The 16200-nt window shown below is 43.0% G+C and overlaps 1 protein-coding gene across 2 annotated transcripts; it reads right to left on the minus strand.

Moving 5' to 3' along the window:
- Nucleotides 1-4537: 4537 nt before the first annotated feature.
- ZNF641 (zinc finger protein 641) lies at nucleotides 4538-14635 on the minus strand. 2 transcript variants are annotated; one of them, XR_014024144.1, is made up of 7 exons: nucleotides 14498-14635; nucleotides 11648-11856; nucleotides 11029-11120; nucleotides 9779-9908; nucleotides 9036-9149; nucleotides 5948-8203; nucleotides 4538-5684 (listed from the first exon to the last, which is right to left on the minus strand). XR_014024144.1 is itself a non-coding variant. In XM_081310749.1 (6 exons), the coding sequence occupies exons 2-6, from the start codon at nucleotides 11829-11831 to the stop codon at nucleotides 7449-7451; spliced, it is 1275 nt and encodes a 424-aa protein (XP_081166875.1). In that variant the 5' UTR covers nucleotides 11832-11856; nucleotides 14498-14635; the 3' UTR covers nucleotides 5821-7448. The 2 variants fall into 2 exon arrangements, 1 of the variants encoding a protein (XP_081166875.1); XM_081310749.1 differs by lacking the exon at nucleotides 4538-5684 and having other exon boundaries at nucleotides 5821-8203.
- Between the last annotated feature and the right edge of the window lie 1565 nt (nucleotides 14636-16200).

Here is a 16200-nt window from a genome sequence, read left to right on the forward strand (position 1 = left end):
ACAAATGCAAATCAAATTTATCTTTTATATGTTTATACTCTTGTGGAATGACTTATGTCCAGGGTATTTAGTGCAGCATTGCATTTAAAAAAAGAACAAAAGTATAATTAGGAGATAGGTTAAACTGCAAAGCTTCCATATAGTGAAATAACATGTAGCTCTAAAAAGGCAAGTATTCTTTATTATGATAAGATCCTCAAGATACAATTAGTGAAAAAGAAAAAGTTCAAGACACTGAATATATACTAACTTTTGAGCAAAATAAAGGGAAATCTAAATATCTCTTTGTAGACGCATAAAGAAACTATGGGAGAATATGCTGAGAAACCTAAGTGGCTCTCTATCATGAGGGGAAGGTGATAGGAATTGTAGGGAATAGATTTAAATGAGATTCTTCACTATCTTTTCTGTGTTTGTTTTCAGAAACATTTAAATTGTAATTTGTTAAAAATTAAGGTAGAAATTTCCTTGTAATTGTCAATTATAGCTTTTTCATTTATAAGATGCTTTGTTCTACTGTATGCTTTAGTTCATCTCATTTTTCTAAGATAGGTCTTAGGTGAAAAAGTGAATGTTTTAGAAAGTGTTGTAAAGCTTAGAAAATTGACTCTTAACTGCAAATCCAGCATTATCTCAAGTTCCAGACGTTGAATGGGGCTTCACCATCCATTCATTAGCTCCACAAGCCATCTTTTTGAATGTAGATAAAGGTCAGAAGTTCAGAATTTATTTCTACATGTTGCAGAGATTTCATGGAGATGGGGAAGATATCTCAAATTTTCAACCTGTTTTACAGAACATACAAACATCTCCATTTATCAGTGGTCTTCAAACTATAGATTTCTTCTGTTCTTCTCTGGGGAACTTCTTACATGACAAGGGCATCTGGTCATGTTCAGCCAAAACCTATATACCTAGTAAGGACAGGAATACAGAGTTAGGATATTAACATAGGAGCACTGTGTCAAGAATGGACACAAACAGACCCCCTAAACCAGAGAATTAAAGAATTGAAGAGGGAGAGGGTGTTAACACCAGGGCTTGAATGAGAGTGAGAGAGCAGGTTGGGGGGTAGATAGAAGGAAGTCAGGATTTCAATAGTCCTGGTTGAGAAAACATCCCCCCCACCACCACCCAATGAAAGAACAATCACAGCTGCTGTGTTTTCTCCTTTCCCTTTTCTCAGTTCCCTTTCCTCTTACCCTTTTTAGTGATGGAAAAGATCAGGAAGTATTACTCCAAGTGGCTGGGGGGAAAGAGTGAACACCAGAAAATAAGAAAATATGTGAAGCCCCAGGCAGCAAAACAGCTTGGTAGGTGTTAGGAAAGCTGCAGAGGCATCTGAGGCTCAGCACCCACTAAGCAACAGGCTTGAAGCTCTTCACAGCCACTCCCATGGAGGAAGAACTGTGCCTTTGGATTATGCTCATCCCCGGAAAGGGGGTCTTTGTTTGCCCGCCCCAGAGGATTGGCCAGTGAGTTAATGACCACACCCCACCCCGCCCCATCACCACAAGCCTTTCCTAGATTTCTCCCATAACCATTTCCTACCTAACCTCTCTGTACCTCGGCGGCGGCGCTGAGTGCATCTGGATGACCGTGTTCTGTCCTAACTCCATCGGTGACCGCCTCATCTGGCTCTGGGAAATACCCAGTTATTTCGAACTTACCTAAGGGGGTAAATTCGCAGTCTTCAACACAGCCACCTCAGTCTCCGCGCGGCAGCACTCCCTGTGAGCCGACCACTCGCCCAATCCCAGGGCGTATCTCAGGTTGGGTCACCGTCAGTAACTGAGTGGGGAGCGATATTTTTGGGGACCTGACGCCTGGGAAGAGGCGGCGCGGCCCAGCCTGTTGCATCTTGAAGCTGTTTCCATAGGGCGACAGGGGCTAGTGCGGGACTTTCGTGATACCCCGCCTCCCTCACTCCCTCAACGCTCCCACCAATCGACCCCTCCCCCAGTCTTTTTTTTTTTTTTTTTTTTGGCTCGGAAAAGAAGAGTGGGGAATGGAGGGAAAATTGGAGAGGACCAAGAGGAAATCGGTGATCCAGCTTCACCTCCTTATTCAACTGCCAGGAACCATACAGAGGATATTATAGATCCCCAAGGGTACATACTAAACTTGTAGGAAGTTCAGCCGTTGGAGACAGTTAGCAGCCTAGCAGGCGCAGCCCTAGTTGGGCATACCCTGAACCTCCCCTGAAGAGGGAGCTGCGAGTGCAGGTGAGACTTGGCAGGAAAGCTTGGCTGAATAACTCGCTGAGGACAGGGGCAGGGTCGCCAGGTCTGGAACCACTAGAGCCTGGTGCATAGTAAGCACACAAAACGCTGCTTGTAGAATTAAGACAGTTTGATTCTCAGGAGCTATAGGAGACAAGTAGGAAGTAAAATAAACTGGCAAAAAGCAGAAAGTGACCGGAAGCTACTTCAAGGGTTGAAGAGTCACTGGTCAAAGGAATAAGGGCCTCCATCTGTCAGTACTAGACAGCGAGTTTGGGTGTGGTTTATGGCAGGAGTGGGAATGTGTATGGGAGAGAAAGACTGGTAAGGTGGCAGCTCAGTTGCTCTAGATAAGAATAGGGGAAGGGAGTGGAAAGTCTGAGTGTGATCCCTGCTTAGTAGGTTTAACACTGATAGAAAATAAATTGGCAGGGACTACTTATTAGAAGGACCGCTGACGGATGAGCAGTGAGCCCATGATGAAATGAAACTAGAGAAGAGAGAAGCCTGAAGCTGGAAAGATGGGAGTTGGGGCAAACAAATACCCTTGGGAAGGTGCAGCATTGCTCAGGCAAAACAGAACAAAAATCAAACCAAAGAAAGCTGAGAAGTGAGAAGGAAGAGTGGAAGAGTGCTGCCTGTTGGGAGAAGGGAAATGGCAGACAACAAAAAGAGGGAGAGCCTGAAGCCTGCAGTTAAAGAAAGCTGAAGCTCTCTCTAGCCTTCTATCTTAGAGAGCCTCATAGGTAGGTTTGCAACTGTCAATTCAGTCTGTTTTCATGGGTGTGTCTGGGAGAGGAACTGGAGCAGGTAGCAGGGCCAGGGCCTACAAGATGGAGCCTTTTCCACAGTCTGAATTGCACAGAATTTTCAAAGCAGGAGAATGCATTTTAGGTACCATCGCTTAACTGATTACAATCTCTATGTAGTAAATAGAGTCTAGGATTGAACCTCACTAGTGTCACATCTCATTACAGAAGTCTAGTTCCCCTGTGTGCCCTGGGAACTATCTGATGTTCCTGATGCTCTTGCCTATGAGGTACACCAAATCATGGTTAGAAATCCTTTGTGTGGCTCTTATTGGTCCCTAATCCAATTGTGAGTTTGGAAAACCTGGGTCCTTACATGCTTAGCATCACAAGTCTCACTGTCTTGTGCTTACCTTTGTGCTGAATGCTTGATTCACCTGCCTCCAGGGCTACTTGTTAGAAGGCCTGGGGAAAAGATCAGATGACTAACAATGGAGGACTGTTTACTTGATTGTCCATTTCTCAGTTTTATGTTGAATTTTCTTTCTTTGAGTTGTTTATTCCCTCTATCCTGAGGTTTATGCACTCAAGTTACACTGTGCTCCCAGTTTGGTGGTTGATAGTTGAGTTAGGTAGTTGTCCCTTCAGTTCCTGGAATTGGTGAATAACCCCAGTTCTTCAACTGAGGTAAGCATGGGGAAGACCCTAGAACTAAGGGGAACTGAATTGAGGACTAGCCTAGTGAGGTTGACAACAGGAGTGTGAAGATGGTGAAGTACAACTGCTTGACATGGAATTTGAATCCCCTAGCTAAAACTTAGCTTATAGTCTGGAGGGCATGCTAAAAAAACTGATTGTTGGGCTATAACCCCAGAGTTTCTGATTTAGGGATCTGAAAATTTGCAGCTGGTCTAAAGACCACATTTTAAGAACCATGGTCTGGTATACCATACAAAGAATAGAGGGAAATTTTGCCAGCTAAGGCCCTCCAAGGGATCTAAGGGAGATTTTACTTTTCTTTTATTGTTCAGCCCTACTCACCCCACTCCAACCCCATTCAATGTACCTATCTGAAAAGAGATGGAAGGGACCTGACTTCTAACTCTCCTGGTTCTGAGTCAGGATTGACCTTGCCATGCTGTAAACAGCAAACAGTGGTTTGGTTTTATCCCCAATTATTAGCCCATTTAGCTCCCCTGAAGGCATAACATTTCTCTAACAAGGGAAAAGCATTTCTTTCCACAATTAAAGTTAGAGCTTAAAATATAAATAGCTTCAGGAAAAGCTAGCCCTTTGGGTTACATTCTCCTATGCAAGGGATCCTTTATTCCTTGGGGGTGCAAAGGGAAGGATACCTGAATTAGGGCATAGTCACCACAGATGGAAAACTGTGACAGGAATCTGAAGATACACTTCCCTGTTTTACATTTTGCCCAGAGAGAAGACAGAGACACTTTTTATTTCATGGGAACCCGGTGGCCATGTGGCAGATGAGAATTAGGTGGAAGATGAATGTTTGAGGTTGATTCCCTGTGGGAAAAATAATTCAAATCTATTCACTCATCGGATGGCTGTTGCTTGTTTTATTTTTTGTCCAAGGGAGGTGATGTTGGACCGAGGTAGAGAAGACAATAGTACACCAGAGATGACCCAAAGGATCGCCCCTTCTGTGGAAGGCCCTTAGACTCCATGATGCCTTTCAGCTGCACCTACATTTTGGGGGCTTCACTTTCTATCCCTACAATTACTAAAACAGATAAAAGGCTGGAGGTTAACATGTAGATATTAAGAGGTCTGACCTGATAGTAAGGAATATCACTTACCACAAGTGCTTAAGACCAGGTTTGTGAGGAGTTGGATTTGCCAGCGTGTCAGATATTTCTTGAAAACAGAATAGAACTAAGCAATATTCTTATAGTCATTAAAGACCAGATTCTGTCCTCATACCCTGATGCTTCTAGTATCTTAGTCCTTAAAATATTTAGTGACCTTTGCCTTATAATTCTTGACACAAATATAGAATAACCATATTGAGTCATGATAAATCCCTTTCTTTGACCACAGTTTAGGGATTCCACGGGTGGGCTCTGAATCTGCTAAATGTATATGCAAAACTATGTAAACTGTAATATGTCTATTTTTTCACAAAAGTGGGCATCTGGTTTTTACCAGATTATCAAACATATCTGTGATCCAAAATAGGTTCTATTATAGAAAGCTTTATATTTGTATTAAATATTTGTATTTAAAGTATGAGGGAAAAAGAAATTGTATAGTCCAGTTTGAACACTGGAACCTAATATTTTCTTATTTCCTTGGGCATCTCCTAATACTGATTCTAAAATGCTTCTGTCCCTGAGGACCTAGGGTAAGGCCTGCTTACAGAGGGCTGGTTGGCCATTTTACTTTATTCATAAGAACAGAAGCAAGAGAAGTGCATTCCAGGCAAAGATGGAAGGGTGCTCTCAGTAGCAAAAGAGAGATGGGGCTGAGCTACTCTTGTTTGTAGTCTTAAGAAGCCCAGTCAGCAAAATGACCCTATTTTCAATTCCACTTGAGCCCAGGACTCTGAGGAGCTGTGATTCATCCAGTTTTTCCTAAGTAAGATGGAGCAATCACTAAATTAGATTCTTGCAGCTCACTTCCTCTTGTGTTTCTGGTTAATTCCATCAACTGTGGTTAAGAAATAATTGTCTTAGGGAGAATCCAGAATCTAAGAATTAAAGAAAAAATATCACAATTTCACCCTCTTTGCTTTTCTTCCTTCCTAACTCAAACTGCTCTAACAAGATAAATTTTAAATTATAAGATTGGCATTAACACAATCATTAATAATGAGAAACAATGACCAGCTTATCAACTAACAGATGTTAGAATATTTATACAAATCCTAGTGTGGATACCTTAGAATTCTAAGATTCACAGTATGGACACTTTTCCAGAATTGGAAGAAAAACCAGCCAGAAAGCTCATTACCCTGCATCAGCTGAAAAGTTAAGCCACAGCCTTTTCCCATAAAGTTCTGTTTCTGGGAGAATGAGATCCTCAAGGTAACTCTTCCCCCTTGATGAGGAAATCAAAGTCAAGATTAATAACAACAACTTGCAAACACTGTGATTCCTGTCCTAATTTTCCAGCACTCATAAAAGACAAGACAAAAACCCCACTCAGCACAAACCTTCTAAATGTGCCTTGCCTGAAATCAACAAGAAACAGCTCTCTGCTCTGAAGACTTCTTTCTGTCTTCTCCTGGGTAAAAACAATTTGCAACTCAGAGATTCAGACCTAGACATACAAACCCACAAATGTCTTGATCTCAGTGATACTGGGAAAACTTTGTACACAACTTAATCCATCACTGAACCCTTTCCACTAGGGGTCCCTTTATCAGGCAGATTACTTTCTATCTTGAAACAAAACAAAACAAAAATCCCCATACAATCCCCACTACCCTCATCCCCAGAACACAACCCCTAGAAAACCTAGCTTGTACAATTTGCACTTAGCATGCTCTCTTCAAGGATCCTGCACACATGTACACATAGACACACATAAAGACACAGTCAATGGGAGAGGGGATCTGTTTGAGGAGATAGTTTTTTCTTCTGTGTGGGCCTGGATTACTTGGGGAGGTAACATCCATCTTTTAGCATTATAGCGTGATCTCTCAGCTGGAATATGTATGTGCAAGATGAAGGAAATAGGAATAGGAGGTGGAAAAGTCTTTTGTTTTTTCAGCAGGTGGCACTGAGAGGTGTAGATGTGTATATGGATGACTAAGGTAAGGGTGACAGACCCACACAGGAACAACATCTGGCCCCCTGGCTTTCACAGGGATAAAAAGGGGGACTCTGTGCCTGATTACAATCTCATTCCTGTTTCCTCATTACTTTCAAATTCATTGTTTACCAGAGTACATTTCATGGAGTCACCAGTTCTGTGGGATATGAAATAAAGAGGATATTGAGGTCAAGTAAGTTTAGGAAACACTGCATTAACAGAAACACTGCATTAACAGTTTACTGCAGAAGCTTTCAGACCCTTTAATATGCAAAATAGTCTCTCTCTACATATATTCATAAATATATGTGTATATATAGAGAAAGAATATAATTAATACACAAGGGTGATACTCAAAAATATTTAACAAGTGGTATCGTACATACTCCAACCAATGAGAATGGACCTCAGCCATAACTGCTGGTACCACTGTACCTTTGAGAATGGGCTCAGGCTGAATATCAGCCCACATTGTATGCATTGTTTCCCAAAATTTTGCCCAAAGAACCCTGTTTTCATGTGTTCTCACAGAACTGGTGAGAAATACTCTGGCCAATGCTGGAGCATCATTTCTCTATAGAGACAGGGCCAGGGCTCATGATTCTGGCCATTGGGGTGCAGGATAGAGGCAGCCCTGGCAGTGACTACTGGTAGCACCGGCTGATAGACCTGACCATAACTGCAGCAGAGACAGATTTCAAAAGACAGATGTCCCTCGGTCCCAGCTACTTCGGGGACTTTGCCCCTGATGGGTCAGCAGATGCCTGTCCAGGTGATGTTTGCGGCCAAAGCTCTTCTCACACCGAGGGCACTGGAAGGGCTTCTCCCCGGTATGGGTCAGCCAGTGTCTCACTAGGTGGTGCCTTCGGCCAAAGCTCTTCCCACATTCAGTGCACACATGGCATTTTGGCACTGGTGGGGCACGCTGCCGTTTCCTAGCCCCAGGACTCTCTCCAACCTCTTGGCCCTTGCAGGACTTGCCATCTGCATGCACTCTCTGGTGGCTGGCCAGATGGGAATTGCATCGGAAATTCTTGCCACACTCAGAACACCTGCTGGGCTTGTCATGTAGGTGGGTTTTCTGGTGCCTGATTAGGTGGTGTCTTCGTCCAAAGCTTTTCTCACACTTGAGGCAGCTGTAGGGCCTTTCTCCAGTGTGTGTTTGCTGGTGCCTGGCAAGGTGGGAGCCCCACACAAACTGTTTCCCACATTGGGGGCATGTATGGGGTCTTAAGAGAGAATCCATCTCTGTGCCACATAGAAGGTTTGAGAAGCTATCTTCCTGAAGAAAAGGTGGTCCTAGGAGCATTCCTCTGGAGCTCCTGGACATGGAATCCCAGTTCTCATCCTGCTCTGGATTCCAGAGAACAGTATCTTCAGACACACTAGACAACATTCTGGGAGGTTCTGCTTCTAGTTCAGGGGTATCCCCCTCATGTTCACTTCCATCTCCTATGGAGAAGGAAAAAGAACAACCCCAAAAAGAGAGTCACAAGATAGTACCCTAGGACCTAAGCATGATGTATGATGCCAAACCTCACCCCAGGAGGGTTGAGAGGACATATTCTAATATATAAGATAGGGTGATAGGTGTAGAGGTTCTAAAAGCCTAGGCTTAAGGAGTAGATCAGCCAAGTTTTAATCTCAGCTATCCATTTAAATTCTTAAAGCCTTCATTTCCTCTTCTGCAAAACAGGAGTAAAACACCTCTCTCCCAAGGTTATTATATAATAGCATAATATCTGCACAGAGTAAGCACTTAGAAAATGGTATATGCTATTGTCATTACTTATCAGCATTATTTATCAACTACTATTTATTACTACTAATCAACATCTTCTAACCTAAATATGGATGGAGAGAATGAAGGAATGTGTTGCAATCATCAGTGTCAGCAATACTAGAGAGACATGGAAGTCATTCCTGAAATAGTTAGGAGATTCAACAACAACAACATCAATAGTAACAGTAACAAACATTTACTGTGTGCTTATTACTTTCTTGGCCTTGTTATATTGTTCTAATATGTTAACATATTTAATACTCAAAATCATTTAGATAGGAAGAAACCAAGAAGAAGTCAACTATTTTTCCAAGGTTCCATGGACATGGTCCAGAATTCAAATCCTCAAAGTTTGATGCTGGACTGTCTTATAAACTTTTCTGTTACACTGATTTGCTTTTGAAGAAAAAGATATCCAAACCTTTAAATGAGAGTAATATACAATAATGACACCCCAAGAACGGTGAAGGCAGCGGCTGAAAATCTATTCTAGGTCCTCACCTGTATATGTGACCCTCAGGATATCCCTCTCCTCTAAGTCCTGGGGGTCAGGGACCCATTGTTCTTCTCCTCCTTCTAGTTGAGAAAGCATGTCAAGTTTAGGAATTGGAAATCCTGCCCATGGGAAAGAAAAATAGAGATGTAAGTTAGTTCAACAGTTATCCTATATTTGTGAAAAAACCTGTTTCCTAGATGATTTCTTGGAACTCTAGGAAAAAGCAGGCCAGATTCAAGCCTCTCTCTTGACCCCTACCATTTCTGTTAAGTCCCTCTTCTTTATCCTAGGAAAACACATTTTCTTTTCTAATTTAGTCTGTTATTTTCTACTCAAATCCTTCCATCCCAAGTTCCCTTTCTGATCATAACTTCACTTTAGTCCTACTATAACTTCAGAACTTTACTTTAGTCCTACTGCAAACTGCCCCCACCCCACCCCATTCCCAGTCATGTCCTTGGAAACTGTCTTCCCCTAGATGGTTCCCAAGATTCTGAGGACCCAGTTGCAGATGTCTCTCTCTCTCTGCTTTGTAAGAACCACCCAATCCCAACCAAGAAGAACCTCAAGTTCTTTACTGCACAATTCAGCATTATTAAGTATTTTTTTAAAGTGATCCCTCACTTCCATTCTCTTGGGGTTAGTCCTGAGGTTCTTTCTTTGGCAGAAGCCTAGAAAGAGTCCTGAAGCAGATGGCTTTTTCTTCTCAGGGTATGATCTTTTAGTAGGTAGGGAAGATCATGCTTACTCAGAGAGACCACTATTCCACAGTTTTCTTGCATGACATATTCTCCATAAAAGTCTGTTTGAGAGGGGTCCAGGCTCCGCCACTCTTCCTGAGAGAAGCACAGTGACACATCCTTGATGGTTACCAGGCCCTGAACAAAATATAGCATCTCGGTCAGTAGCTGTCCCTTAAGGAAAATGTGATCTCAGTATAAAAGGCTGAGGTAGTAGAGAAGAGAGAGCAAGAGAATATCTAGGAAAAGAATTGCCTAGAGATCCCTGGGTAGGATATATGGTTTTGGTAAAGGGGAAGTGAGGAGAGGAATAAAGGTTAATGGTTAAGGAGTGAGTGAGGGTAATGTCACCAGAGAAGTTTCCCAAATAGGATCATGAGAAGTTGAGGTATCACAAACTCCTCACTCCCTCTGTTTTAATGTCTACTTAATCTCTTATCACTTGCTTTACTCTTTTTATTACAGAAATTCTGTACCATCTTCTCCTTCCTCCGTAATACCCCCCCCTTTTTATGGCAACACAAAATGATAAAAATTAAACATTCTTTCTTGTTTCCCATCATGCTATACCTTTATCATTTCAGGCAGCACAGTATGATAGTTAGGCCCAGAATATGGAGCCAAATGACTCTTAATTTTGTTACTTATACTAGCAGTATGACCTTATACAAATACCTTAATTTCTCATTTAAAATGGGATGATTGATTTATTCTCAGAATCAAATGAGATCACACAAAGCACCCAGAGAAGAGCACACATGATAAGCACTCTGGGAATGTAGTTAAAACTACTACTATTATCTTTCCTTGGCTCCTCTATTGCTTTCTGAATCTATACCTATTTTCTTCTCTAGCTTTGACCCTCTTTACATATTTCTTTTCTTCTTTTCCCTAAGGGCTTCATTATCTACCCAATCCTGTCTATATTCTTCCAAGCTTTACTTAGGTCTTCTCTTCCTAATATTTCCGTATTTATTAATTGAAGAAAGCTAATTAACTATTCTTAAAAATTCCCCTGTGGATAATAACATACCCATCCATTTAAAAACCCTATCTTTAAGAAATCACCTCTCCTTGTTGTGCCTCCATTTAATTTTCCAAGGGTATAATGTGCCCCTTGGAAAAGGATAGACTCTGTTCAGTTATAATATGAACATACAATTAGTATTCATCTGAACTAAAAAAATCAATGGGATAATATTAAAACTATAAAACTGTTTGATGAGACCTTGAGAGAGGCCAACTTTATACATCCCACCTGTGATCCAGCTGCAAGAAGGGCAGCTGCCATCTCCCAATCTCCAGTGCTCCCCTCTTGAGGAATTGCAGGAACCCAGGGAGTAGATTGAGCTGGTAAGGGGAGAGAGGAACCATTAGAGATGAATTATCCATCATTTTCCAATAAGTACTTCATTTTAGAGGAGCATAATGGTCTCATCTTCTCTAATATCTATGACCATTGATAAAATTAAAATGCATAAATGTAGATGAAGAATCCTTCACTCAAAATGTTCTGTAAGGGCATTAGGTAGCTTTTGAATTTGTATTATTTGAATGAAATTTTCATTTAGTGAAGTATTATATTACTGGGTGTGTTCTCTAATGGAAATCAGCGTTGCACTTTCTTCATCTCCCACATTCAATACCACCAATTACATATTTGCATGTGGAAGGAATAATTGTGCAAGCGACAGGAAAAGCCTAATCACATGGTTGAAGAATTCATGAGTCCTGAAAGCAGGGTAAGGAAGAAAGGACTGGTGCTGGTACTGGGTATGCTGTTTAGTCCATGATAATTTGGGGATTTTAAACTCTACTCTTTGAACGGAGATTAGGAGACTACCCATTGGGTTTCCCACACTGCTGTGGGCTCTCACCCTTCTCCTGAAATGACTGTGGCTCCTCTTCAAGATCACAGCATAGGTGCTCCAGTGGCCCTGGTGCTGTTCTCCATGGCCCCTCTTCCTGGCTTCCCCTTTCCATCTGGGGCTCTGTTCCATCCAGCTGTACATTCATTGACTCCCATCCTGTCCCCAGGGCTGCTGTCTGTTCTGAAAGCATTTTTGCTCCAAGCCCAAATTGTGACCTGGAACAGATCAATATTAGCTATGCCTAAGGAAGTTATGGGGAACAGCTCCAGGGATTAATGATGAGACTGGATAAAAGGAGCTTAATGGAAGATGAACGTCAAAACTTGATGTGTTCCAATCAACTGAGTCTGAGCCAAGCATCTTGGAGGAACTAAGAAACTGGCAGGTACTGAATAGCAAAGTCACTAACTGTTATTTGGGGGCCTCATGGAAATACCAAAATATCTCTGAAGCCTGAAAGAAGAATATATTTAAAAAGAACAATCCCAGAAATTCATAAGTTATTCATTTTATTTCAACAACTGAAAGTATAGGAGAGTAGGCAATTTGGAAACATGCAGGAAGGAATCTACATAGATCTGTTCTCAACAAAGATGAATGCAATCACACAAAATTTTCTGCCATAAGTCACATTCTCATCAATTATTTCAGAATGACATGATTACTTCACATAGAAGTCCCAACCAAGTGGTGTATGTGCATTGTGAGTTCACACATCTTTTTTGAGGCTTAACCAAACAGCACCTTACTAAGACATATGATATGTTACTCTCATGTAGTAAATAAGGTAGAAAGACCAATAACTTGGAAAGCAGGTTTAAGATTCCAAAACTACCCTACTAGGTAAGAGAAATTGTTGGTCAATAAGAAGCTGAAGTTTAATGAGAAAGGGTTAAAAAGAACAGTAAGTTTGTTGAGGCATAGAAAAAGAGGAAGCAGTGCTTCTACAATGATCTTAGGGTGAATTAATAGCCCTGTGATTTGAGACACAGGGACAAACCTGTTTGTTTGGAAGGCACCAGTCATATCTTATTAGAAAAATAAATTCAATTTTAAAAAAAGGTATGAAGAAGCCAGTATGTATTCAATGGAACAAATTAAAGTACAGAAAAGGATAGGAAACAGTCATTGGAAAAGGTAGAACCTAGTTTTCTCTTTTTTGGAGAAGGCTGATGAATGGAGCTACTAATGCATAAAAAGAGAGGTGTTTTCTATCCCTATATGAATTCAACAGAAGAAGTGGGTTTTGATTACAAAAGAAGATTTAGGTTAGATTTTTTTCTTAATTAACAATCTTGTGCACAAGACCAGGTTGTGTACTCTTCCATTCCTTAGTCATCTTAAGAACATGACAGGCTCCATTTGGGAAATAGTCTATTAGAAGACTTCACTTTAAGCCGTTCTGTTCTTGTGCTTCCTTTCTTCTTGGTAACATATTTTTGTGATACTTATTCAATATCGAAGTAGTAAGAGCCAGAGAAAGACTTCCAAGAACAGATCAGAACCTTGGTAGATATTCTGGCTCATGCATATCCATTCAATAACATTTGCAAGAACCAGAAGGCCAGGTTAGGTATCAACAGATGTCAAGTCATTTTTCTTTTTTCATTTTTTGCCTATTTGTCTTTAACGAAAGAGGTAGGTGGGAATCTTAAAACTCAATGCAAAGGAAGAACAGATTCCCCTTTCATCTCAGAGGTCCAAAGATGGCTCAGGGCCGCATGGGAACAGAATCCTGGGCAGATTTCCAGTTTAGGAGGTTTCCTTTTCAGAATCTTCCCATAAGGAAAATTCCCAATAAAGAGAAACTTCCATTTTAGTTTTCTTGTATGAATTCCTGTCCCTGTCTTCTCTTCGCTTTCATCAAAGTACCAGTTTTCCCTCTTCACTCTAAGCCTTCCTGTTCTTGTGCTCCTTCAGCAAATCCTCCTCCTAGGGTTCTGCTTCTAGCTAAATATCTGGACACCTGTCTCAAATCCTTTCCTCCTCTCCTCCAGAAGAAAAGTCTCTTGATGAGAAGCTTCTTTCTGCAGAGTACACTGGACCAGTTATGAGTCTCTTGATATCACTGACAGAAAACCTATGGAAGAGCTGGCAAAAATCTCAGCAAAGGAAGGGGTGGGTACCTGTCCCTAGCTTTCCTAAGATGTTCAAGGCAGAACCAGCGCCTGGGCTGTGAAGGGGCAGCCTTAACTTGGTTTCTTCTGGTTCCAGATAATCCCATGCCTATGGAGTCTGGGTTCTGGGGCTTTAATTTCCCCTTTTCCTGATATAGCTGGATGACAAGGTATCTGTAGAAAGAAGTTTTTGCACCCACTGCTGTTGTACAGAAAAAGGGCCATGTTATCAAAAAGAGTGGCCCAAGGGCACTGGGACGAGTTGCGCCTGTGACTGTCAAGAAAACCTTGGCCCCTGCAACGGGTGGGGCATGGGCGGGATGGGAGCCTGTTTGGGAGTAAGGTTGCTTCTTTCCTCCTTCTTGTCACACTGCCCCTGGAGAGGGTCAGATTTCAGAGAATCCGAGCAAGGCAGAATTGGAGCGGGGGAAAGTGAGGTCAGAAAACAGGTTTCCTCTGAGCAGGGGCTTGAGCAAGTGAAGAGAAAGGGTGCCTTGGGGTAACCGGTATGCGAGGGACAGCGACAGGAGCCTGCAGGGGCCTGACAGCGACGATGGGAACTGCGAGACGGGGCGAGGGGCGGGCACAGAATGTCAGCGGTGTCCCTCGGGAAAGACAGCGACCGGGAGGCCGCATCGTTCCTCCTCCCCGCCCCCATGGGTGACCGTGCCCCCGGCCCCCGGGGAAGCCAGGCGACCCTCCCTCCAGCCGCGGCGCCCTCCGTCCCAGCCCCACTCACCCCGGGTCGGCTTGGCCCGCAGCCCGGTGCCTCCCTCCCGGGCGCCGCCTGCCCCTCCCCTCCGCCCTCTGCTAGCGTTTTCGGAGCCGGCGGCCGGCCCAGCCAGCGACAGGCGGCGACAGCGGCCCGGCGGGCGCGGGCGGGGCGGGCACAGGAAATCCCCGCCCGCTTCCGGGGCTCGGCGGCGGCGGCGGCGGCGGCGGCGGTGCGGGGGGCGGGGCCGCGGCTCCCGAGACCCGAACGGGCCGAGCCGGGACCTCGGCGTCCGCGGCCCCGGGTGTGTGTGTGTGGGGGGGGGGGTGCCGCCGGCCCCGGTGTCTGGCCCGCGGGGCGCAGGACCCGTGCCTGGGTGGCCGCCGGGCCCGGGCGGTTCTGCCACTGACCATCTTCTGTCCTGGCCACTGAGCTTCCCACGGGGTTCTCGGCACCTGGCTTCATTGATTACCTTGAATTTATAACCTCCCGTTATGGGCTGGAGCCGGCGCTGTGAGAGCCATTTCTCAAGCCCCGTCTAGAATTTGACAAGAAACCTACAGCCTCTAGGTGTCCAGACCGTGAGGGGTGAATGCTGGAGAGGGCACTGGGAGAGTCATTAGTTCTCAGTGAGGGGTGGGTAGTTCCTTCAGGTGGACTTCACCAAGAAGCTGCGCTGTGAAGCAGGCCCGTGGCTGCATTGTCCCCCTAGCCACATGTGGCATCTGAGCTCTGGAAATGTGGCTGGTCTGGATGGAGATGTACTGTAAGGTTAACATGCACACCAAAGACGACTTGATTTTAAAACAAGAAAAAAAGAGCTCACAAGTGATATTTCACATACTTTTAACTTTTTAAATGTGACAACTGAAAGTTTCTTTTTAATTTTTTTTTTTCAGAAAAAAAAATCCAGGCAGCACTTTTAATTATGTCATTATAATGTGGCCACTAAACGTTTCTAAATGACAAATGTGACTTGTACTAAATCTCTTAGATAGTGTTAACTTGAACTATTAAGATGGCTTGATAGGAAAAGATGAGAAAGGCCTGAAAAACAGAATATATACATTACTGTTAGAATCTGTTTGCAACCAGTAAGTCACATTCACGTTCATTATTTCATTAGTTATTATTTCATTATCACAATAGTTTTGTTGTTATGGGCTGATTTGAAAATTAGCCCAGACTTATCCCATTTTGTTCAGACACCTCATCCTGTGTGAAATTTCCCCCCTTCCCCATGAGCCCACTCTCATAGAACTTGCATAGTCTGTGGGACTAATGCAAGGTTGTTTTTCTGATAATGTAATTTCTGAGAGTATGACCACATGATTCTTTTTTTGTAACTTTTCCACCTTATGAAATGTATCTTTTGATTATAATCGCCTCTCCTGCCACCCTTCTTTGTGGTTTTAGTCCTTGTAAGCTTGTTCCTATCCCTGGGTTGTGATGGGGGTTAAAGAACTGCTTGGTCTCTGCACTCTTGACCCCGGGGAATAAGTCCTTTGTCTTTGCTTCAAAAAGCCCCAGAGTTTTATTTTGGGATTTTGGAAATAGCATCTTAACACTGTAAAATTTTACATCCTATTTAAAATAAGTAACTCACTAAGGTCATGTATGACAATCATTCCTTTAATACATATTTATTTTCTGCCATATGCCAGATGTTGAAAGAAAATGAGGCAAATCAGAGAAAGGACTCAGTCTGTGGAAGCACATGCCACCAAATG

The sequence above is a fragment of the Spermophilus citellus genome (assembly GCF_964194105.1).
Source record: "Spermophilus citellus genome assembly, chromosome: 10".
In the NCBI taxonomy this organism is placed as follows: Eukaryota; Metazoa; Chordata; class Mammalia; order Rodentia; family Sciuridae; genus Spermophilus; species Spermophilus citellus.